The 24390-nt window shown below is 42.2% G+C and overlaps 1 protein-coding gene across 1 annotated transcript in view; it reads left to right on the top strand.

Annotated features, from left to right (window-relative positions):
* The window catches only part of LOC310878603 (G protein-coupled receptor kinase 5-like), a gene marked incomplete at both ends in the record, with an annotated part of 28741 nt that extends 7708 nt beyond the window's left edge, over positions 1–21033 (top strand). The window contains 9 exons of the mRNA XM_083792956.1: positions 2047–2187; positions 4831–5030; positions 6084–6121; positions 11472–11561; positions 13583–13791; positions 15857–15994; positions 17112–17249; positions 19514–19654; positions 21004–21033. Of these exons, the coding sequence (XP_083649082.1) occupies positions 2047–2187; positions 4831–5030; positions 6084–6121; positions 11472–11561; positions 13583–13791; positions 15857–15994; positions 17112–17249; positions 19514–19654; positions 21004–21033 (1125 nt within the window). The remainder of the gene's footprint in view (positions 1–2046; positions 2188–4830; positions 5031–6083; positions 6122–11471; positions 11562–13582; positions 13792–15856; positions 15995–17111; positions 17250–19513; positions 19655–21003) is intronic.
* Between the last annotated feature and the right edge of the window lie 3357 nt (positions 21034–24390).

Genomic DNA, 24390 nt, shown 5'->3' with positions numbered 1-24390 from the left:
ACTATAGTAAACCATAAAAAAATAAATCACCATAAAATTGTGTTAAAAAATACATATTTAGACCCATGCTCGAATGCCCCCGCCCCCCTGTCAAAAACAGCTAAATTCCCTAAAACGAAAGAAAGCAGCAAATGGAAAAAGATTAACACTCATCTTTTACTTTATCTAATAACAACCTAAAACATGAACCTTGGTTGAAAAAAACTAAAGTTGTCCTTTAAGAGTATATATTATACATGAATAGAGACGGCACCGGATTTCTCCTCCATCCACTTGCATTAAAGGACAACTTTAGTTTTTTTCAAACAAGGTTCATGTTTTAGGTTGTTATTAGAGAAACTAAAAGGTGAGTGTTAATTTTCTTTGCTGCTTTCTTTCGTTTTAGGGATTTTAGCTCTTTTTGACAGGGGGGCGGGGGCATTCGAGCATGGGGCTAAATATGTATTTTTTTTACCAAATCTGATGGTGATTTATTTATTTATTATTTACTATAGTCCTAATAAACCCCAGGAAATTACATCTGGCCACAGAAGATCACAGGATCTACTGAATGTGAAGGTAGCCTACTGGGGGAAGGCTTATACTGTGTGTGTAGGCTGAATATGTCAGTTTGTCACATTCAGTAGATCCTGTGATCTTTTGTGGCCAGATGTAATTTCTTGGGGTTTATTAGGAATAAATCTCCATAATATTTTGTAAAAAAACACATATTTAGCCCCATGCTCGAATGCCCCCCCCCCGCCCCCCTGTCAAAAACTGCTAAAATCCACAAAACGAAAGAAAGCAGCAAATGAAAGAAAATTAACTCACCTTTTAGTTTCTCTAAAACATGAACCTTGGTTGAAAAAAACGAAAGTTGTCCTTTAAGTTGCTCAAAAGCGCATGAGGCGATTTCACTATACCTCCTTCCGTGTATAGGAAACAGAGTGCATTCTGGGATGGATTGGGCCAAATCGTGAACGCGCTGTGCCGCTGACTATCGTTGCACGCGTTCACGTATGAAACGGCGTTCACGTATGAAACGGCGTTCACGTGTGAAACAGCGTTCACGTGTGAAACAGCGTTCACGTGTGAAACAGCGTTCACGTGTGAAACAGCGTTCACGTATGAAACAGCGTTCACGTATGAAACAGCGTTCACGTATGAAACGGCGTTCACGTGTGAAACAGCGTTCACGTGTGAAACAGCGTTCACGTGTGAAACAGCGTTCACGTATGAAACAGCGTTCACGTATGAAACAGCGTTCACGTATGAAACGGCGTTCACGTATGAAACGGCGTTCACGTGTGAAACAGCGTTCACGTATGAAACGGCGTTCACGTGTGAAACAGCGTTCACGTGTGAAACAGCGTTCACGTGTGAAACAGCGTTCACGTGTGAAACAGCGTTCACGTATGAAACAGCGTTCACGTATGAAACAGCGTTCACGTGTGAAACAGCGTTCACGTGTGAAACGGCGTTCACACGTCATCATGAACGTGCACAATGATAGTCAACGGAGCAGAATTGGCTCCAGCGCTGCAATACCACATTTTAGTTTTAGTCATAATAGTCTCTTCAATAGTTTTCATTTAGTTTCAGTCAAATTTTAGTCACCTGGAATGTTTTAGTGTTAGTCTAGTTTTAGTCGACTAAATATCATGAGATTTTAGTCGACTGTATCTACAGTTGATTTAGTCGAACAAAAATGACATGAGACTAATTAATTAGAGCGACAGAGAGAGAGAGAGAGGAGTGTGTGTGTGTGTGTGTACATGTGTGCGTGTGTGTGTCAATTTAACAAAGGTGCAGACGATCAGAAATCAGCAGAGAGTGATGGACGTCTGTGCTAGCCTACTGTATGCGGAATTGAAGTGGACTCGGTCCCAGACTTTTTTCTCTCTCCCTGGAAATAAAAACGTCTGGGTTTCCGAGGCTAACAAACCTATAGACTATTAAAAAAGTAAAACATTTCAGATACTCAAAAGACTATAGACTGTCTGAAACTATAAATCGTCGATAATTAAACCACTGCCACCATCTGTGTTAATTTGCCTCGCCATGCAGGTGTGGGCGGTTCAGGCGCGCGCCACAGGACAGATGTACGCCTGCAAGAAGCTGCAGAAGACCTACATCAAGAAGATGAAAGGAGAATGGATGGCTCTCAGCGAGAAGCAGATCCTGGAGAGTCTGGACAGTAGGTTTGTGGTAAGACTGATAGGATTGTTTGCAAAGCGAAAGAGAGCTTGTTCTTCGATAAAAAAAAAAGAAAAGCAGACAAGCTCGTAGCGAGCTTGTAGATCTGCTATTTTTCAATAGCTAAAGCATGAGGAAAAATAAAGGGAAGCTCCGCACACTCAGATCTGCGCACAATCAGTTTATTTTTGGCAAGCTTTCGGTCTACTGACCTTCTTCAGGCATAATCAAAAAGTGACATAGGACAGATATATATGTTCATCATTTGATTGGATGATTGATCACACCTATGTCAAACATTTCAATTTGAATGATAACTCATGGGAGTTGTAGTTCTCAGTGAAACTACAAGGCACCCAAAGACACCAAGTGTCCATTTAGACAGGAGAAAAACATCACAAGGAAAAACATTACAAATATTTACAAACAAAGTAAACAAAAAACAGAAAAAACAAAAGCCAATAATGCAATCGAATGCAAACATCAGGCACATTATAGCCATCATAAAGCAAAGAGCAAATGTAATCTTTTGTCATCTGTTTATATAACAACACTCATATCGAAGTCTACATTGAGACCTAAGGGTTGTAAACTTTCTAAAGTGTGGATCCAATAGAGCTCTCTCTGGCATAGCCTTCTGTCGACATCACCCCCTCTCTGAAGAGTAATCTGCTCTATTCCCTGGAACCTAATAGGATGAGAGTGATTATCAAAGTGACAGGCTACGGGGTAGTTTTCATCTTTTCTTCTGATTGAACTTTTATGTTCACTGATCCTTTGTTTTAAGGGGCGGATAGTTTTACCAATATAGATTTTATCACATGGGCATTTTAACAAATATATAACATTTTTTGTGTTGCATGTGATGACACCCTTTACTGGAAAGGCTTTACCTGTTCTGGGATGTCTAAAGACATTAGTTTTCAAAGTGTTGTTACACTGGGCACAGTTGCCACAGGGATAATTGCCTGGTTTAAGGGGGGCCAGGAGAGTCTGTTTTGGTGATGTCGACAGAAGGTTATGCCAGAGAGAGCTCTATTGGATCCACACTTTAGAAAGTTTACAACCCTTAGGTCTCAATGTAGATTTCGATATGAGTGTTGTTATATAAACAGATGACAAAAGATTACATTTGCTCTTTGCTTTATGATGGCTATGTGCCTGGTGTTTGCATTCGATTGCATTATTGGCTTTTGTTTTTTCTGTTTTTTGTTTACTTCGTTTGTAAATATTTGTAATGTTTTTCCTTGTGATGTTTTTCTCCTGTCTAAATGGACACTTGGTGTCTTTGGGTGCCTTGTAGTTTCACTGAGAACTACAACTCCCATGAGTTATCATTCAAATTGAAATGTTTGACATAGGTGTGATCAATCATCTAATCAAATGATGAACATATATATCTGTCCTATGTCACTTTTTGATTATGCCTGAAGAAGGTCAGTAGACCGAAAGCTTGCCAAAAATAAACTGATTGTGCGCAGATCTGAGTGTGCGGAGCTTCCCTTTATTTTTCCTCATACTCCTTTTGTGGCTCCAGCACCTCTCTAAAGCAGATGAGCGGTGGTTCCTTTTCTATTAATAGCTAAAGCATGACATAATCCTGGAGAGTCTGAACAGTAGGTTTGTGGTAAGACCGATAGGATTGTTTGCAAAGCGAAAGAGCTCGAGCTCAACCAGGTGCTCAATGGAGATAATAAAAAACAAAAACAAAAACAGGTTTGTGTTTCTAGATTAGGATCAAGATGAACCGAAACTTGAAAAAGAGGAGTGATCCGAGCACTGGAAACATAACAGCCCTAAATGCCCTTTTTGCTGCCATTGCAAAGGCTATGGGAACATTCTCTTCCTGGCTATGGGACCGTTCTCTTCCTGGCTATGGGACCGTTCTCTTCCTGGCTATGGGACCGTTCTCTTCCTGGCTATGGGACCGTTATCTTCCTGGCTATGGGACCGTTCTCTTCCTGGCTCGCATGAAACACAGACCAGCCACTCCTCTGTTACGAAAATAAAAATCACACCTGTGTGAACTGAGTGGTACAATCATAAAATGTAAAAATCGCCCAAAAAAAGGCTGGGTACTCTACTGAACTCTACTATGGGTATATTTTGTGTTGAGAAATCATCCAATTAACATGGGGGTGGCGCTAACGTCGCTATTCTGAAAGAATACAAGGTCGCAAAAAAAATATATATATAGATTTAGTTTTGAGCTGAGATCAGATTTTAAAAATGTCTTACACATCGTACATCCTGACAGTTTTCTGTCTGATGTCAGTCGTTCTTCGATTAAAAAAATAAAAGCAGACCTACAAACTCGTAGCGCGCCACTCGGTGGCGCGCTACGAGTTTGTAGGTATTTTTCAATAGCTAAAGCATAACATATAATGCCATATAACACCAAAAGGGGTTCCCGCCCCAAAATGGGTTAAAAGAATATTGGATATAACTTATATTTTTGTGGATATAACTTCTATTTTGGCTATACTTTCGCACGACACTGTAATGAATAATAGGGTATTCATTCATTCATTCATTCATGAAAAAATAAATAATAATAAAAGTTGAAATATATATAGCGCTCAGGGGGTATACAGTACAGTACGTGGTAAAAAATATGCATAATATCTTACCGTTTTGTCTGTCTTTGTTTTTGAGGTGAGTCTGGCGTATTCGTACGAGAGCAAGAACTCTCTGTGCATGGTGATGACCATCATGAACGGAGGCGACCTGCGCTTCCACATCTACAGCGTGGCCCACAAGGGCACCCCGGGCCTGGACGGAGAACGGGTGAGGTTCTACGCCGCGGAGGTGTGCTGCGGGCTGGACCACCTGCACCAACAGGGCATCGTGTACAGGTACATGATAGATATACATACTTCATACTGTACAGGTACATGATAGATATACATACTTCCCACAGATTACAACCACACACAGAGATTTTGAAAACATGACCAATGACAAAAAACTCCCATACTGTATCTGCTGGGCGAAATACAACATGTGCAAAACACAGCAGCAAGATCTGTGAGCTGCTGTGATAGGAGAAGGATATAAAATGGAACACAACCACCCTAAAGACTAATCATTGTGTATACTCCTGCACTATACCTGCATCGAGTGACCTTGGTACATATAGAATTTGATCTATTGAAGATTCTGACCTTCAAATGTACATAATTTCTGTTTTGATTGTATTGCTGTATTGTTGTATTGTTCTTTCTGCTTTGGCAATGTAAACGTATGTTTTCTCATGCCAATAAAGCCCTTTGAATTGAATTGAATTGAATTGAATAGATAGATAGATAGATAGATAGATAGATCGTTTTTATTAAAGTGTCCTACATCATAAGATGCCCAGCCCGCACGGGCTTACAAGACACTCACAAAACTGTACATATATATAATAATACATATACACAAATAGGACAGTTAACTCATGGATACATCGTTCTCCAACGTAACTGCCACGCCTTAATTCTCTATACATTTTCCAAAAACAAAAACTTCATTACTGAACAACTAATTTAACATAAAACACTCTTATCCTGATTTTTTTTTAAATAAAACGTTTCTTAAATCATGGTATAGTGGACAATAGAAAACAAAATGAAACTAATCCTCTACAAGTGTTGTGTTGGATTCGATTTAAACATTTAGAAAAAATTTAGACCATGGGAACGATTCTACAAAATGTCTTCTAAATCCTGACAGTTTTCTGAAAAACCACATGTCGTTCTCAAACATTTTCACGTCAAGGACCCCCATGCAGAAATATAATGTAATTGGCCGCCGACACCCATCTGAAGATATGTTGTTCCAGCCAGGGACTCTCCCAGAAGCAAAGATTAAAACAGTTAAAAACGTATGTGTGTACTGATCCCAGACCTGTGTTTGGTGCTTTACAGGGACCTGAAGCCAGAGAACATTCTCCTGGATGACAACGGTAAGAGGAACCCGTGATGACTACAACATGCACACGTCAGTTCTTTTGAACATTGCCATTTAAAATAGCTGATCTACAAGCTGCACAATGTGTCGATGACGTAGATTGGCTGGTTGAACTATATGTTAAAATGTTTTAAAATAGCTAGGGCCCTGTATGTCCAAAACCTGCATGGACCTTTCAGGAAAGAAATATAAATAAGCTAAAGAACCTTAATTGTGCTCCAATTGTGTTATTTAGTCACAAGGAGAGACATTGAGATCTGTTACTGAACTCTATAGCAATGAGTCTCTAATCAGAATGTAGAACTATTTAACACCGATCGATCTACAAGCTCACATCGCGTTGTTGTGAGCTTGTAATCCTGCCATGATGTTTTGCTACTAAGGAGAATTCCATACTAAAAGGCTTTCTTACCTTTCTTTGTAGTTGTTACGTCCCCACCAAAGAGGTCCAGGTGTTATTTTGTGCAAAAGCTCCTTATTGGCTATTTCCCCTACCATAAGCCCTCAATGAATCGCATTGAATTGAATGGGGCTATGGGGTGTTGTGCTAATTCGGTTATTTCCATTGCTCAATTTTGTTATTTATTTTTTATATCCTCTCTTCATAATGTAAATAATATCCCAAGCGGCACACTTTACTACTTATTTAGATGGAAATAAGAGAATTAGCACAACACCCCATAGCCCCATTCAATTCCCATTCAATTCAATACGGTAATGTCAAATACCGCGGGTATTTGACATGATTCACCCTGTCAGACCCAAAACTTTGAATTATTGTGTTATCGTTGGATAATATTTTGTCCACAATTCGATGCTGTATTGACGTTAGTTGGAACTACATCGACTCTCACAGTAGGCACAAAACTCTCACAGTAGGCACAACATATCTTCAAATATCGGTACGTTACCAAATCTATATATATTTGATGGCCCCCGACAAGACACTGATTGAGAAACACATGATATACAGTACAGTAGAACCCTTGGGAATATAATCGTCAAATAAGTACAGGGTTTTAAAGTGGTTAAGATAAATGTGTCCCAACGCCCGAGCATACACTGCCAAGTTCAGGATAGTCACCTGACCTATGACCTGACGAAGACGTAACTGAAACACATTCTCCTGTAACCTGTCCTGCCTCTGCAGAGACGCACCAGACTATATATAGCCTGCCATAGGCTATAGGACTCGCACCAGACTATATATAGCCTGCTATAGGCTATAGGCCTCTGACGCACCAGACTATATATAGCCTGCTATAGGCTATAGGCCTCTGACGCACCAGACTATATATAGCCTGCTATAGGCTATAGGCCTCTGACGCACCAGACTATATATAGCCTGCTATAGGCTATAGGCCTCTGACGCACCAGACTATATATAGCCTGCCATAGGCTATAGGCCTCTGACGCACCAGACTATATATAGCCTGCCATAGGCTATAGGCCTCTGACGCACCAGACTATATATAGCCTGCCATAGGCTATAGGCCTCTGACGCACCAGACTATATATAGCCTGCCATAGGCTATAGGCCTCTGACGCACCGGACTATATATAGCCTGCCATAGGCTATAGGCCTCTGACGCACCAGACTATATATAGCCTGCCATAGGCTATAGGCTTCCTCTGACGCACCAGACTATATATAGCCTGCCATAGGCTATAGGCCTCTGAGACGCACCAGACTATATATAGCCTGCCATAGGCTATAGGCCTCTCACCAGACTATATATAATAATAATAATAATAATAAAACTTTATTTGTATAGCACCTTTCATGACATGAAATGCAGCTCAAAGTGCTTTACAGAACAATGGAGAATAAAAGAAAAGCAAGGCAACGACATTAAAAAACAAGCAGTAATGCAATACAGTGAGGACAAAATAAAAGATCAATTAAAAGCAATGTTGTAGAAGTGGGTCTTGAGCTGAGCTTTAAAAATGTCTCCAGAGGCTGCCTGACGAAGGTACAGAGGGAGCTTGTTCCATGCCGACGGCCCGTAGAAGCAAAAAGCTGCTTCCCCGTATTTTTTAGTTGCCATTTTTTTAGGCAAAGCGAGCAGGCCAGCAGTGGAAGACCTTAGGGGGCGGTTTGGGACATATTTAGGCAGGCATTGAGAGCTTTATAGACAAGTACAATAATTTTAAAATCAATCCTAAAAACAACCGGAAGCCAGTGCAGTGATGCCAAAACTGGAGTAATATGTTCTCTCATCTTAGTTCTAGTTAAAACTCTGGCTGCTGCATTTTGGACAAGTTGTAATCTGTCAGTTGTTTTCTTAGGCAGTCCTGAAAAAAGTGCGGCCTGCCATAGTAGATGGGATATTTTCACAATGTTTGCCTTCATACCTAAATATTTGACAATTTGGCCCAAGGCGTTCTTAAAAGCAATTCAATTGTAACTTTAGAAATGAGCAGATACCCATAACTGCATGTTGGTTTTCTTAATGTTGAGGGAGAAAACAATGTTGTACATTAAAACGACAACTTTGTCATATTTAGGTTATTATATATATATTTTTTTCTAAATATATTTTTGTCCCACGATTTTGTAACCCATTTTTCACCCCTGTGTCAATCATCTAATGTGATCCTGGGCTCTACACACCCTCCACCAACCTAGTCCCCATATATGGGGGACAAGGGGAGAGCAACGGACTTGAACTCATGCTTCCTTCATGCCTGAGTGTCCAAGTTGCTCCTTTACACCTGACAGGGGGGGAGTTTCCCTGGTTGGACGTAGCGCGTGGAAGGAACACGTTATTCCAACCAGTTCCTTTCCCCTCCCCTCAGGCGCCCCGGCTGGCCAGGGGGAGGCAGTTTAGAGACCAGGATATTTAGGTTGTTATTAGAAAAAGTAAAAGTGAGTGTTACATTCATTTCCATTTGCTGCTTTCTTTCGTTTCAGCAATTTTTGGCGGGTGGCGTTCGAAAGAACAAGTGGCTAAATATGTATATTTTTACAGAGTTTTACAGCGATTTATTTAATCCTACTAGACCCAAGGACGTTACACCTGGCCACACATCAACAGCTACTGAATGTGAAGGGGGGGGGGGGATGCCATACTGTGTGCTCAATATGTCAGTTCGTCACCTCCTCCTTCACATTCAGTAGATTCTGTGAATTCTGCCTGTGACATTTTCTCATCATACCGGTCGGTTTTTTTCAACAACTAATAAACTAACTAATGATTGATGATCGCTTCAACCTTTGCCAATTACCTGAGAGGGGTCGGACAAAGTTTGCGAGCACGCTAAGCAAGGCATCTCCGGATTGGACGGTTTGCGGTGGAGAATCAGGAAGTTAATTAATGATGATGTTTTGACAGGAGCCCACACAAAACACAGACGTCTAGAATTACAAGGAAGCGAAGCGTGTTAAGCTAAGCGTGTTATGTGGGAAACATGCTGCGGTGCGTGTTCTATTCTTAGCGTGTTGCATTCCTCCACGAGTAGACTTCCTGTTGGTGGTGCAGTAAATTCCACACGGTGTTTTTGTCTTTGAAAAATCTCCTAAAGCGTTGTGCCGTGTGTTTAAACCCATTCTGACCTGAGATCTAAAAATGTCTTCTAGGAAATTCCCCTCTGTCAGGTGAAAAGAAGCAGCTTGGACTCCTCATGCATAGAAGGAGGCATGAGGTCAGTCCGCTGCCCCCCCAGGTTGGCAGAGGAAGTGTAGCGCCCAGGATTACATTAGATAATTTGCACTGGGTGAAAAGAAAAAACTGGGTTACAAAATCGTGGGATAAAAAAAAAGAATTCTTCTACATCCTGACAGTTTTCTGAAAAAGCTATGTTTCTATGTTAGTCGTTCTTCGATTAAAAAAGAAATAGCAGACCTACAAGCTCGTAGCACGCCACTGAGTGGCACGCTATGAGCTTGTAGATCTGCTATTTTTCAATAGCTAAAGCATGACATAATGCTGACACCAAAAGGGGTTCCTGCCCAAAATGGGTTAAACCCATTTAGACCTGAGAAACGATGTTTCTGTGTCAGCGGTTCTCAAACATCTTCATGTCAAGAACCCCCAAATATATATGTATTTGGCCGCCGACCCCCATCTGAAAATATGTAGTTCCAGAGACCCCCCCCCCCCCCCCCCAGAAGCAAAGATTTGAGTTAAAAACGTTCACTCTGAAAGTATATATAATTACGTTTTTTCAAAAATAGCAGACCTACAAGCTTGTAGCGCGGCACTCGGTGCCGCGCTACAAGCTTGTAGGTCTGAGCTATGAGCTTGTAGATCTGCTATTTTCCAATAGCTAAAGTACAACATAATGCTTAAAACACCAAAAGGGGTTCCCGCCCCAGAATGGGATAAGTTCATAATTATAATTGGTATAAAAAATAATGCTAATTTCTTCAATATTTTGAAGAAAGAAATACCATGATTCCTGTTTTCAACATATTAAAGCTGCACTATATAAACACAATGTCTTGGGCCAATAAAATAATTCATAAGAAGAAAAACAAAACAAAAAGTGTTGTAACCTGCCTTTTTTTCTTCTTTCTAATTATTTGATCGGCCCAAAACATTGTGTTCATTGTCATGATTTGGTCACAACTCGAGTTGGCTTTGTCCGCGGCGTAAACGTCTTTAAATAAATATATATTTTTTAAAGTCTACGACGAAAACTAACGGGAATTATTTTCCGCCCTGCCATGCGGTGTGGACGCTGATCAAGGAGGTTGGTGTTTGTTGGACGAACATTTTAGATAGCATTTATTTTATGTAGACAACATATAGCACTCTATAGTGTATTATGCATAGTTTCATTATATAGACATTCTACTGTCATAGGTTCTTAGCTTAGGTATGATTCACGATGACAATCTTTGATGTATTTTGATGTATTACCATGTTTTTGTTGTTGTAAATCACTCTGGATTTAAGAGCGTCCGCTAAATGACTAAATGACTAATGACTAAGTCGACGAGCGAAGGTTTCGAGAGTGGAGGCTTGTTGCGAGTTGAGATAAGCTCTGTTTGAACAGAACAAACAGGCAACAATTCATCCATTTTGGTGTTTTAAGCATTATGTTATGCTTTAGCTGTTGAAAAATAGCAGATCTACAAGCTCATAGCGCGCCACCGAGTGGCGCGCTACGAGCTTGTAGGTCTGCTCTTTTTTTTTTTTTATCGAAGAGCGACCGACATAGAAGACATTTTCTCAGGTCAGAATGGAAAACTGTCAGGATGTAGAAGACATTTTTTGAATCTGATCTCAGGTCAGAATGGGTTAATGAGGTCAAAAGACAAAGCTTCAAAAAGCATCCGTTTGTAGTTCACGTACGTATCAGTTACACATTTCTTATTTTTTATCTTTTTTCCCTTCCAGGACACGTCCGCATTTCTGACCTGGGCTTGGCTGTGCGTCTGCCGGGGAGGAAGCTGGTGAAAGGGAGGGTGGGAACCACAGGCTACATGGGTAAGTAACGTCCACAGTACACCGTCTGCAGTATAGGGGGCGCTATATCCCCCCGTTTGTATCAGTGTTTGTATCAGGGGCGGTGGTGGCTCAGGGGTAGAGTGCCTGGATGGTAACCGTAAGGTTGCCAGTTCGAACCCGGGCTCCCCCAGAGTTACTGTCGAAGTGTCCTTGAGCAAGACACTGAACCCCTAATTGCTCCCGATGTGCTAGTTGGTGCCTTGCATGGTTTCCGCTGCCATCGGTGTATGAATGGGTGAATGTAATGCACAATCTCTGTAAAGCGCCTTGGATAAAGGCGCTATATAAATGCACCATTTACCATTTAGCATCAACTAAGATGCCGAACGAGGCTCTGAAACAGCGGTAACTGTGTGTGCAATTGTGTAATGTTGTGTCTTCCTCTGTAATGTATTTTAGTTGTCGTTGATGTTTTATGTGTGGCTGTAGCTGGGGTCAAAGCCCGAGACAAATGTCCCTTGTGGACAATAAAGTTTACCTTGACCTTGACCTCCTATATTCAGCTTTTAGTGTAGAGTTTGGTCTTTACCCACAAAAGTATTGACAATGAATGGAGAATTTACTGTACGTCAGAATGTGGACGAGCAAATCGGTATTTTTCCTTTTGTCCTGCACAAAGATTACATTCCCGTTGACAATGAATGGATGATGTACAGATAAGAGCGCCCCTCACTTCACACGGGTGTGATTTCTAATTTAGAGTAGCCATGCAGGGTCTCCTCCAGACCAGGCCGGATGTCTGTCCGTCTGTCCGTCCGTGTTTGTCCGATTGCAAATCAATACACATCGACTCTATGGTCATGATTTTTCATTTTCTACCGGGATTGGTGACAATCGGATGGCTGTAGCACAAACGATATGACAACAAGACCGAAGGTCTAAACTCTAAAAAAAAAGGACATTTCAATTCTAATAGGATAAGTATTTTGATCTCACTTAGGGCCGATTCATACTCCTATTTTAGAGCCGAATAAAAGTCGGTTCGGCTCTGTAGAGCCTACAATGTGACGTCATTTGGCTCTGTAGAGCCTACAATGTGACGTCATTTGGCTCTGTAGAGCCTACAATGTGACGTCATTTGGCTCTGTAGAGCCTACAATGTGACGTCATTTGGCTCTGTAGAGCCTACAATGTGACGTCATTTAGGAGTATGAATCGGCCCTCAGATTGTCATGCTTTCTGTGGTGTGAGAAGAACTGTCTGTGCTTTGACAACCCATAAAGGTTTTGGGGTTCCACCGTTATGCTTATTTTCTACTCCATCTAACAAAAGGTTAAATATTTCGTCACCACTTGCATATTTATTCCATGCTTCTGTGGCTGGTTTGTGGTCGTTCAGACCCACCATTTGGTACAGATTTCATCAACCAAATTCAACAAGATCTGCATCAAATATAGGTTCAAAGAAGGGCTGCACGATTATGAGATTATGACCCATCTGACCGATACCGATATTATACAGAGGACCACAATGGAAACAAGCCTATAGGGGCTTATTGGCCCAAAGCCTGTTAATAAAGTATTCAATCAATCAATAAATAGCCTATACTCTTTTCCACGTGCTATATGTTTTCACAACTGAATCTTTGAATATGTATTCTTTCGGAGTGAACGTTTTTAACTCAAATCTTTGCTTTAGAAGACCTCAGGTCTAAAACGGGTTAAAAGATTGATAGAAAAATTATGTTTTGGACAAAATGTGTACTATCTACCCCCCCCCCCCTTTCCCCTCACTGTATATGTTTCTTTTCCCTTTTTGCTTCCTTTATGACGAATTCCTGTTCTGTTCTTTAACTACATAGAAGTGTCTATTTGTATGTCTCTAAAAGTTTTGATGAATTGAACAATGTGGACCCTGTTGTAAACATGAAGTGTAATGCTTTATTGGGTTGTCCACTCACAGTTAACAGTCTTTGTATTGAGTTTGTGCTTGAAATGTATACTGTAATTCTGCAAACTGTTAATACATATTTCAATCAATCAATCAATCAAACCCCACAGCTCCAGAGGTGATGGCTAAGGAGTATTACGGGGTGAGTCCTGATTGGTGGGGCCTGGGCTGCCTGGTGTACGAGATGACGGCGGGACGGCCTCCGTTCCGGAGGCGAGGCGAGCGGCCCAAAGCGTCGGAGATGGAGCGGAGGATCCGAGAGGCCAAGGAGGAATACGGGAGCATGTTCACCAGGGAGGCCAAGGACCTGTGTCGCTCGGTCAGTGTTGTTTTTGGCAGAAAATTTTGATTTTAGTTTTAGTCACATTTTTAGTCATTTTGAATAGTTTTCATTTAGTTTTAGTCACATTTTAGTCACCTGGAATGTGTTGGTGTTAGTCTAGCCTCGATACCCAGGCTTTCATTTCGTCTGCGCGAACGATGAAAGCCTGGAAAAAGCCGTGGGCTGAACCAGTCTAAAAGTGGGAGTCAACCCTTCCGGGTGGGCGTCGCTCTAAATGATGTGACGTAGCGCTGCACTAGGGGGGAGAGGAGGGGCCGGGGGTGACGGACAGATCGATGAGATCCAATCAGGGTGCGCGTTTTTCTGAGGCGCGACCCTCCCATCTAGGCCAGAAATGTCTCTGCCTAGGTCAGGCTAGTGTTAGTCTGGTTTTAATCGACGAAATCTACAGTTGATTTAGTCGACTAAAATTTATTTTGGTGGGCATTGATGCCGTCGTAAGGACTGTTTTTACACTTGCTGAAAATAGCCGATCTACAAGCGCACAACGCGTGTGCTTGTAGATCGGCTATTTTCGGCTATTGTAAAATGACTTATACTGGATCTCTTGTCCACTAGTCCCTTCCTAACATTTTAGTCTGGTTTTTATTTGTTGACGAAATTGTCAGTATATTTGGTCTTAGTTTTAGTCATCATAGCATAGTTTTAATTTAGTTTCCATTTAGTTTTCTTCAGTGGAAAAAGGTAGTCGACGAACATTTTTCGTCTTCTCTCCTTAGTCGACGAAAACAACACTGCGCTCGGTGAGCAGGGACTAGGGCGACCAGATCCAAACTGTTCATTTGAGGGACAGAAGTGTGGCTTGTGTGGGACAGGGACCCCGTCCCCCGTCCCCCTTGTCCCACACAAGCCATACTGGAGTACCGGGTTAGCAACTTACTGCTTGAGATTAATGCCTTGATGTCATATTCGACCGTATAGGCCTATTGGCTAGCAGGGACAGAGCTCCGACCCATTTAGACCTGAGCACCAAATTCTACAAATTACTTCTAAATCCTGACAGTTTTCCTTTTCTATGTCAGTCGGTGGTTCTCAAACTATATTTCATTTCAAGGAGCTCTAGAATTATCTGGATTTGGATTTGGATTTTTTATTGATAACCTTTATCGATCAGGCTTATTGAGCCGGGTTCTTATCGAGCCCACTATCAAACATTTATTTTGTGGAAAGACGGGAGACCAGAAATTCTGAACAGAACCAGTATCTTTAACTAGGGCCTTCAGATACAGTACTTTTCTGACCCTATTTTACCAATAAGATAATATTAAAGAAACCGTAACTGGCTAATGTGTGTACATACAGTCACTTTAAAAGCTTAATTTTGTTTGCCCGGACAGCACTGGTTGGCAGGTATCAATACACCTGACACACTCAATACCGACATGCATGGATCCATGTTTACATTTATTTATTATTATTTATTATTATCAATACCGACATGCATGGATCCATGTTTACATTTATTTCTCCATCGCCTCTCGTCTTGATTGTGTGAACATGACGCCTGCATGGGCCGCTATATGCTCGTTAACAGGCTTGATAATCTTATTGATAAACGGGTACTTAAATTGTTTTGTAGTAAAAAAGTACAACATAAACATTAAAGAGACTTTAGTCGTTACTGTACAATACTTTAAAACTGTTGCACACATGTTTAAAATAGCTCTAGTTTGCGCCGCCCTCGTTGAAAACAATGCATTTCCGACTCGTCTCTGTTCAGGCTGCATGAACAGCGCTCGGTTTCTGCCCCCTCAATGTCGTAACTCTTCTATTAGAAGGCTCTGGATTACAGTACCTGCTCTGGATTACAGTATACCTGCTCTGGATTACAGTATCTGCTCTGGATTTTACAGTATCTGCTCTGGATTACAGTACCTGCTCTGGATTACAGTACCTGCTCTGGATTACAGTACCTGCTCTGGATTTTACAGTATCTGCTCTGGACTTTACAGTATCTGCTCTGGACTTTACAGTATCTGCTCTGGACTTTACAGTATCTGGCTCTGGTTTACAGTACCTGCTTTAATGTGTTTCCCTGCAGCTGCTGACCAAAGACGCCAGCCAGCGGTTGGGCTGCCAGGCGTCGGGCGCGGCCGGCGTGCGGTCACATGCTTTCTTCAGCGCCGTCCACTTCAGGATGCTGGAGGCGGGAGTCCTGGAGCCGCCGTTCAAACCCGACGTAAACACACTTCACTTCTAAAACACATTAACACCGTAGGAAGGGGCTGACATCTAAAACACATTAACACCGTAGGAAGGGGCTGACATCTAAAACACATTAACACCGTAGGAAGGGGCTGACATCTAAAACACATTAACACCGTAGGAAGGGGCTGACATCTAAAACACATTAACACCGTAGGAAGGGGCTGACATCTAAAACACATTAACACCGTAGGAAGGGGCTGACATCTAAAACACATTAACACCGTAGGAAGGGGCTGACATCTAAAACACATTAACACCGTAGGAAGGGGCTGACATCTAAAACACATTAACACCGTAGGAAGGGGCTGACATCTAAAACACATTAACACCGTAGGAAGGGGCTGACATCTAAAACACATTAACACCGTAGGAAGGGGCTGACATCTAAAACACATTAACACCGTAGGAAGGGGCTGACATCTCGTAAGAGGGCACTTTTGGACAAAAATAGCTGATCTACAAGCACTTTTGGACAAAAATAGCTGATCTACAAGCACTTTTGGACAGAAATAGCTGATCTCAACGCTCTCAACGCGTCTGCAGACGCGTTGAGAGCTTGTAGATCAGCTATTTCCGTTGGCGCAACCCACAATTTGCGTCCTCACCTTCATCTTGTGTTTACACAAACCCTCACATAGGAAATAGGGGAGTTACAGAAATAATACTGTAATTGAAGTTAACTATGGAATCGTGCAATCCCCGTCAGTGTGTCGCACCCCAGGTGAGAGAGCACGTGACATCATCAGGGATGAGCACGTGACATCATCAGGGATGAGCACGTGACATCATCAGGGATGGAGATCCCTGATGTCGTCAATATTAAGCCCATATATGGAGATCCCTGATGTCATCAACATTGGCCAGCAACTCTACATCTGACCTCAAACCTGAGATCTCCATATATGGAGCTGACCTGTTCTGACATTCCATATGTTGATCCTTCCCCAGCCATCCTTCCTCATAGACCAATCGCCCTTGACATTATAGCCTGGTTGTGGCTAAAATAAATACTTCTTGCACTAAGCCGCAAGCTATCTGTATTATGCCTGGATGATTCTGAATTATTCTTCGTTTTGGCGCCTCCTCAGCCCAGACAGGTGTACTGCAACGACATCGACGACATCGACGAGTTCGGCACCATTAAAGGAGTCAGTCTGGACCAGACGGACAGCGACTTCTATGCCAAGTTCAACACCGGGAGCGTCGCCATCACCTGGCAGAACGAGGTATGACAAGTTGAAAACCGGGAGCGTCGCCATCACCTGGCAGAACGAGGTATGACAAGTTGAACACCGGGAGCGTCGCCATCCGCTGGCAGAACGGGGTATGCCGACCAGTGTTTTCAACCAGTGTAGTTTTATAGTCGAGGGTGCATACTTAGTTTAGAATAGTCATCGGTTAGACATAAGGTTGGTGAGGGGTGCGTTAAAACGACCGGATTAAGGTTGGTGAGGGGTGCGTTAAAACGACCGGATTAAGGTTGGTGAGGGGTGCGTTAAAACGACCGGATTAAGGTTGGTGAGGGGTGCGTTAAAACGACCGGATTAAGGTTGGTGAGGGGTGTGTTAAAACGACCGGATTAAGGTTGGTGAGGGGTGCGTTAAAACGACCGGATTAAGGTTGGTGAGGGGTGTGTTAAAACGACCGGATTAAGGTTGGTGAGGGGTGTGTTAAAACGACCGGATTAAGGTTGGTGAGGGGTGGATTAAGGTTGGTGAGGGGTGCATTAAAACGACCAGATTAAGGTTGGTGAGGGGTGTGTTAAAACGACCGGATTAAGGTTGGTGAGGGGTGTGTTAAAACGACCGGATTAAGGTTGGTGAGGGGTGCGTTAAAACGACCGGATTAAGGTTGGTGAGGGGTGTGTTAAAACGACCGGATTAAGGTTGGTGAGGGGTGTGTTAAAACGACCGGATTAAGGTTGGTGAGGGGTGGATTAAGGTTGGTGAGGGGTGCATTAAAACGACCAGATTAAGGTTGGTGAGGGGTGCGTTAAAACGACCGGATTAAGGTTGGTGAGGGGTGCGTTAAAACGACCGGGTTAAGGTTGGTGAGGGGTGCGTTAAAACGACTGGATTAAGTTTGGTGAGGGGTGCGTTAAAACGACCGGATTAAGGTTGGTGAGGGGTGCGTTAAAACGACCAGATTAAGGTTGGTGAGGGGTGCGTTAAAACGACCAGATTAAGGTTGGTGAGGGGTGCGTTAAAACGACCGGATTAAGGTTGGTGAGGGGTGCGTTAAAACGACCGGATTAAGGTTGGTGAGGGGTGCGTTAAAACGACCGGGTTAAGGTTGGTGAGGGGTGCGTTAAAACGACCGGATTAAGGTTGGTGAGGGGTGCGTTAAAACGACCGGATTAAGGTTGGTGAGGGGTGCGTTAAAACGACCGGATTAAGGTTGGTGAGGGGTGCGTTAAAACGACCGGATTAAGGTTGGTGAGGGGTGCGTTAAAACGACCAGATTAAGGTTGGTGAGGGGTGCGTTAAAACGACCGGGTTAAGGTTGGTGAGGGGTGCGTTAAAACGACCGGATTAAGGTTGGTGAGGGGTGCGTTAAAACAACCGGATAAAGGTTGGTGAGGGGTGCGTTAAAACGACCGGGTTAAGGTTGGTGAGGGGTGCGTTAAGACGACCGGATTAAGGTTGGTGAGGGGTGCGTTAAAACGACCGGATTAAGGTTGGTGAGGGGTGCGTTAAAACGACCGGACTATTTGGAATGGTTTTCATTTAGTTTTAGTCACATTTTAGTTTAGTCGATTTAATCGACTAAAATCTTATGATAATTACCGGTAAGTCGTTGATTTAGTCAACTAAAATGTATCTTGGCGGGCCTTGATGCCGTCTTAATGGCTGATTTTACACTCGCTGAAAATGCCCGATATACAAGCTCACAACGCGTCGCAACATGTGTAAAATGACTTGTCTTACATATACTGATCTCTTGTCCACTAGTCGCTTACTAACATTTTAGTCGAAATTGTCAATATATTTAGCAGTTAGTATTTAGCACTTAGTTTTAGTCATCATAGCTTAGTTTTCCCATTTAGTTTTCATCATAGATGCCTATAGTCCTCCTAGTTCATAGTCTTTTGAAGAAAAAAAAAGCGAAAAAGGGTAACACAAAAAAAGTCCCGGACGCGGGGACTTGTGGTCCTACAGTATATGTATTCAATTCATCAACGTGGCATACAAAATGATTAATACAATGAGATGCGTTGTGAGCTTGTAGATCGGCTATTTTCAGCATGCAAGTGTAAAATGACTTATACTGGATGTCTTGTCCACTATAGTCCCTTCCTAACATTTTAGTCTATTTTTTAATCTGTTGACGAAATTGTCAATACATTTAGTCTTAGTTTTAGTCATCATATATAGCTTAGTTTTAATTTATTTTCCTTTTAGTTTTCGTCAGTGAAAAAAAAGGTAGTCGATGAACATTTGTAGCCGTAGTATTAGTCGACGAAAACAATCCTGTGGTATGTATTGTGCAGATGATGGAGACGGGCTGTTACAAGGAGCTGAACGTGTTTGGCCCCGAGGGGTCCCAGGGGCCCAAAGACCTGGACTGGTCCCAGGCTCCGTCCCCAAAGACCCCCAAGCGCAGCCTGCTAGACCGCATCTTGCGCAGACACGTGAGAATGGAATTCTTTTTTTTATTTGCACTTCATTCACATATACAGTGGTGAGCCTCCCTGGCACCACCACGTCTTTTGGTGGTACCACTTTATTCCATGCCGTCACCAGGAGATGGCAGCAGAGAGCAACTAATGGTCAGACACAGGCATTTTGTGTCAGTATGAGGCAGGAATGCTTTAAATGTAACACTCGATTAAATCAAGTCATTTTGAGGCAGGGGCAATCTATGAAATATAACACCCAGGAATTGCACATAATACAAAAATAATGCATGGCTTTTATTAGCTCTTTAACCTTATTTAAATTGGTATATTGAGTGGGCTATAATCTTTAAATATATTAAAATATATTTTTTTCTTAGTTTCCTTAACCCCCACAAAACAAATGCTGGAATCTAATCATGTCAAATTCTTGCATGAACTGCTAAAGCAGTGGATGTCAACCTGTCTGTGGACCACCAGTGGTCCCTGAGGGGCTCCAGGTGGTCCCCAGCTAAATGGATAGTTGTTAACCAAATGGACCCTTATAGATATCTAACTCTATTCAATTTACTCTATTTAACAAATAGTGGCAAACATAGTCAAGGTCTGTCTGCGCCTGCCTGCCTGCCTGCCTGCCTGCCTGCCTGCCTGCCTGCCTGCCTGCCTGCCTGCCTGCCTGCCTGCTTGCCTGCCTGCTTGCCTGCCTGCCTGCCTGCAAAATTACAACATTTGCCTCCGAGATGTAAAAGTATTGGAATTGGATTCGGTAATACTTTAGGCTCTTTGGATGCAAGAGAATAGAGTATTTTAATTCATATTTATAAAAACGAATATAGCCCAATACAAAAATAGCAATACAAAACTGTGTTTATCACATTTAACAGCATTAGACAAATGAAAACAATGTATTATTGGTGGAATCTAACTCGGGTATCCTAACGAGTAGAAGTGTGTATAATGCTTTAAATATAACACAGTATAACTGCTGCAATTATTCCTAATCATTTGTTTTGTATTTAATTTAAGTTATTTAATGCCTATGTTGGGCCGGAAGTGTCATTGTTTGGCTAATGCGGAACCCTTTATATGGCCGTCTGGTGTCAGGGGGACGTTTAGACATGGTTGCACACCTGTCATTTGACAGTGTGACGCAGAAGTTCAAGTGTGTGTGTCGCTGTGTTCATGGCCATGGCATGGGCACTAGTGATCTTCTCATTCCCTTATGCTTGTAGAGCAGCCAGTAAGGTATATGTTAAATGTTTTGCATGTTATTTTGGACTGTATTTCATTCATGATTATGTGCTGTATTATGTTTATGCAATGTTATTCTATAAGCATCTGTGTATTTTTGTGTTGTTTACCAGTCCGACGTTGGTTTGTGTGCTTCACAATAAACCCATCAGTATGCAGAAAAACTGACTCGTTTCTGGACAAGAGCAGACACATAGTATATTACATAATATAAGCCACATCTTTGAATAAAAATGTAAAGTGAAATATACCACGAAATTAGGCAATATACCAGTTCACATCTTGTATATTGGCGTAGCAACAGTGTTGTGTGCTTGTAGATATGCCATTGTCATTATTTTGTATACAGGGTCTAAAGCTTTTTTGTCCCAACAAATGTTGGGACAAATAGCATTTTCCTTCAAAACTATGAAAGAAAATACTCAAATGTAAAATCCAATGCAATTGTACTTTCCAGTTAGTGTATATTTAACTCTCTTTCACACCCTAAAATAATATAATTGTTCTGAAAGTATAGTTTCTAATGCATTTTATTGAAATGTTACTTTTATAGTAGACTAGTTCCTTTCTAACTCCCCCTGGTCATGGATATGCAGTCCTCTGTAGGTATCATATTCATAAAGACTGTTTAAGCGTGATATTTTGCTTTGCAGAGAATCAAGCTCTCCTTGAATGACACTAGGCTACTTGGAGCCTGTTGTAGAACAACCCTTTTTGTCAATCTTGTTTGCGTTTTCCAGAACTCGTTACAAGAATTGAACTGGTACAATATATCTTGGGGTTTTTTCCCCGTTGGAAAACGTTGCTCTTCTCTGTAAGCATGTGGCTCCTTTCCTCTGCTAGGTGCAAACTCACTAGGATTGATTGAAGTATTTATGAACAGTTTGCAGAATGGGTACATTTCAAATGAAAGCACAACTCAATATAAATACTGTAGACGATACACTTCTAGAGCATTACACTAGTTTACAATAGGGTCCACCATTTTCACCTAAACACTAACCAGTGTAAATGCAGGCTCTTTTAAATGTCTTCCAACACAAAAACTAAACATGTTATCAAACTTCCTGGAAGCAGACAAGTCAAGCTTTCTCTGATGGTCTTTCGTTGTCGCACAACAGAGAATTTTCAATTAATCATTCAAAAACGCAATTCTCCCATACAGAAGTCTAAGGGCCGATTCATACTCCTATTTTAGAGCCGCTCTGTAGAGCCTACAATGTGACGTCATTTGAGGTTCGGGGCGTCCTAAAGTCGGCTCTTCGGTGCTACTGACAATTTCCGACGAGCCGATATCATTTCGGCACTACAGCGCCGAAACAGCGGTAAAATAGGAGTAACAACTACATTGATTTGACTTGAAACTCTCAAAGTGGACAATCATGCGATTAATCACAATTAAATATTTGTAATTGATTGACAGCCCTAGTATAAAGATATATTTTAGGGGTTAAGGAAACTATTTAGGCATAAGAACATCACATTGCTTTACATTTTACAAAATGACTTGATTTAATTATTCTATCTACTCATTAGGAGACCTGAGTTAGATTCATTTGTCTAATGCTGTTAAATGTGATAAAAACTGTTTTGTTTAAAGAAACAATTGCTTTGAATTCATCCTAAGGATTCTGTTTTATTTTCTATGTTTATAAAACTACAAGTAAAAATCCCTTGTTAATGCATTCACCAATTAATCTAGTAAAAAATAAATCATGGACTCACATGTGCCACATTGTGGCTGATTTGCCACACTACACCCATTGACACCTTTAAACGATTAGGTGTGAATGGTGGTACCACTAAAAGGGGTGTGTGGTGCCACAGAGGCACCAGGGAGGTCCTCAAGTGGTATCACTGCCATCCTCAACGGCTCACCACTGTAGTGAGAAAAACAAGATTAATTGTGTGTGTTTTCCATGTGTCTCCATATCATGGTCAGTAAGCATCATGTCAGCTTTCGAGTGTGTGTGTGTCTGTCTGTCTGTCTGTCTGTGTGTGCGTGTGTGTGTGTGTGTGCTCGCGCTCCACAGCACTCTGATGAAGGCATGCACTCTCACCACTCTGTCTCCAGTGAAGGCTCCCTGGAGTCAGCAAGTCTACTCAGCACTGGGACCCTTATGTGACATCACATCAGTACAACTAATCTTGTATAATATTCACCAAAAAACATAGCACACGAGAAATACAATTATTTTTTCACTTCACTTACATACATTTTAAATATCGAATGTGTAAAGGCCTATTCATAGTCTGGTTTTTCGGTGGTGAGGTGACCACCGCTCCGGTGACCGCTCCGGTGGTGAGGTGACCACCGCTCCGGTGGTGAGGTGACCACCGCTCCGGTGGTGAGGTGACCACCGCTCCGGTGGTGAGGTGACCACCGGAGCTGAAATAACGTTGAGCGGTGGTGAGTAAAAACAGAGAGAAGGGCTGGAGCGGTGGCGCTGGTTTGCTCTTCACCGCGGCTCAGTGACGTCATGTTGTATTTCGGTGGTCACCTCACCACCGAAAATCCAGACTATGTATGAGCCTTGAATGTGTTAAATGTGCCTATACAAAAATGAGCATGAAGTGTTTTTTTTTTTTTTTTTTTACGTATTTGTCATATACTTGTTAAACTAGAGCAGGGGTCCTCAACGTTTTTGGCTGGGGACCCCTGGAGATGCTTTGGCCATGTCTGGGGACCCCTGGAAATGCTTTGGCCATGTCTGGGGACCCCCTGGAAATGCTTTGGCCATGTAAATACAAGAGATGTAAATACAATGCATTGTGTTCACCAGGGCAACATTGGGTTGGCCAGGTATCAATACACTTTTAGACAGCGTAGGCGATTAGATTTATTTCTCGATCGCCTCTTGTCTCAATTGTTTAAACATGACGTCAGGGGTCGGCGCTATATGCTCGATAACAGGCTTGATATTAAAGCCCAAAGCTTATTGATAAACGGGTACTCAATAATAGCCGGGGAGCCACATGCCCAAAAGCTCAACAGTTAAGGATTAACCTATGATGTCATGCCGTACTTTTTATTTGTGTTTTTGAGTGGAGCAACCACTCCAAGGAACAGCAATGTCCGTCAGTCCCTTAGAGTATGTCCTCACCTATGTGACTAGGAGTACCAGTAGGGGCAAAAGTGGCGCCGTTGTGACAGAAACAGAGAGAGCGAGATAGTGTTGCCTGCTAATTACACAGAGAGAGAGGCAGGGGGAGAGGGGAGTTGCACCACTCAGTTCACACAGGTGTGATTTTTGGTCATCGAGGTCCACAGAATGAGAGGTCCGCTCTGGCGGAAACATCGCGGTCATTTTTGTGGGAGGTTAAGACTAGTTATTGGTTAGACATGGGTTAAGGTTAAGGTTTAGGTGTGCTGCCCCGTGGGAGGTTAGGGCCTTGCCCTAAAAGCGGCCATAGCAGTCTTCACAAATGTGATAAGGTCAGCACATTTTGGCAAGTGGCTATTGCCAAATTTAGGCCAAGGAGTGTTTTTCATTTTTAAC

The sequence above is a fragment of the Protomyctophum parallelum genome, assembly GCF_964188405.1.
Source record: "Protomyctophum parallelum genome assembly, chromosome: 21".
In the NCBI taxonomy this organism is placed as follows: Eukaryota; Metazoa; Chordata; class Actinopteri; order Myctophiformes; family Myctophidae; genus Protomyctophum; species Protomyctophum parallelum.
Note: the sequence above shows the minus strand (reverse complement) of the source record. Positions and strands in the feature narration are given on the sequence as shown.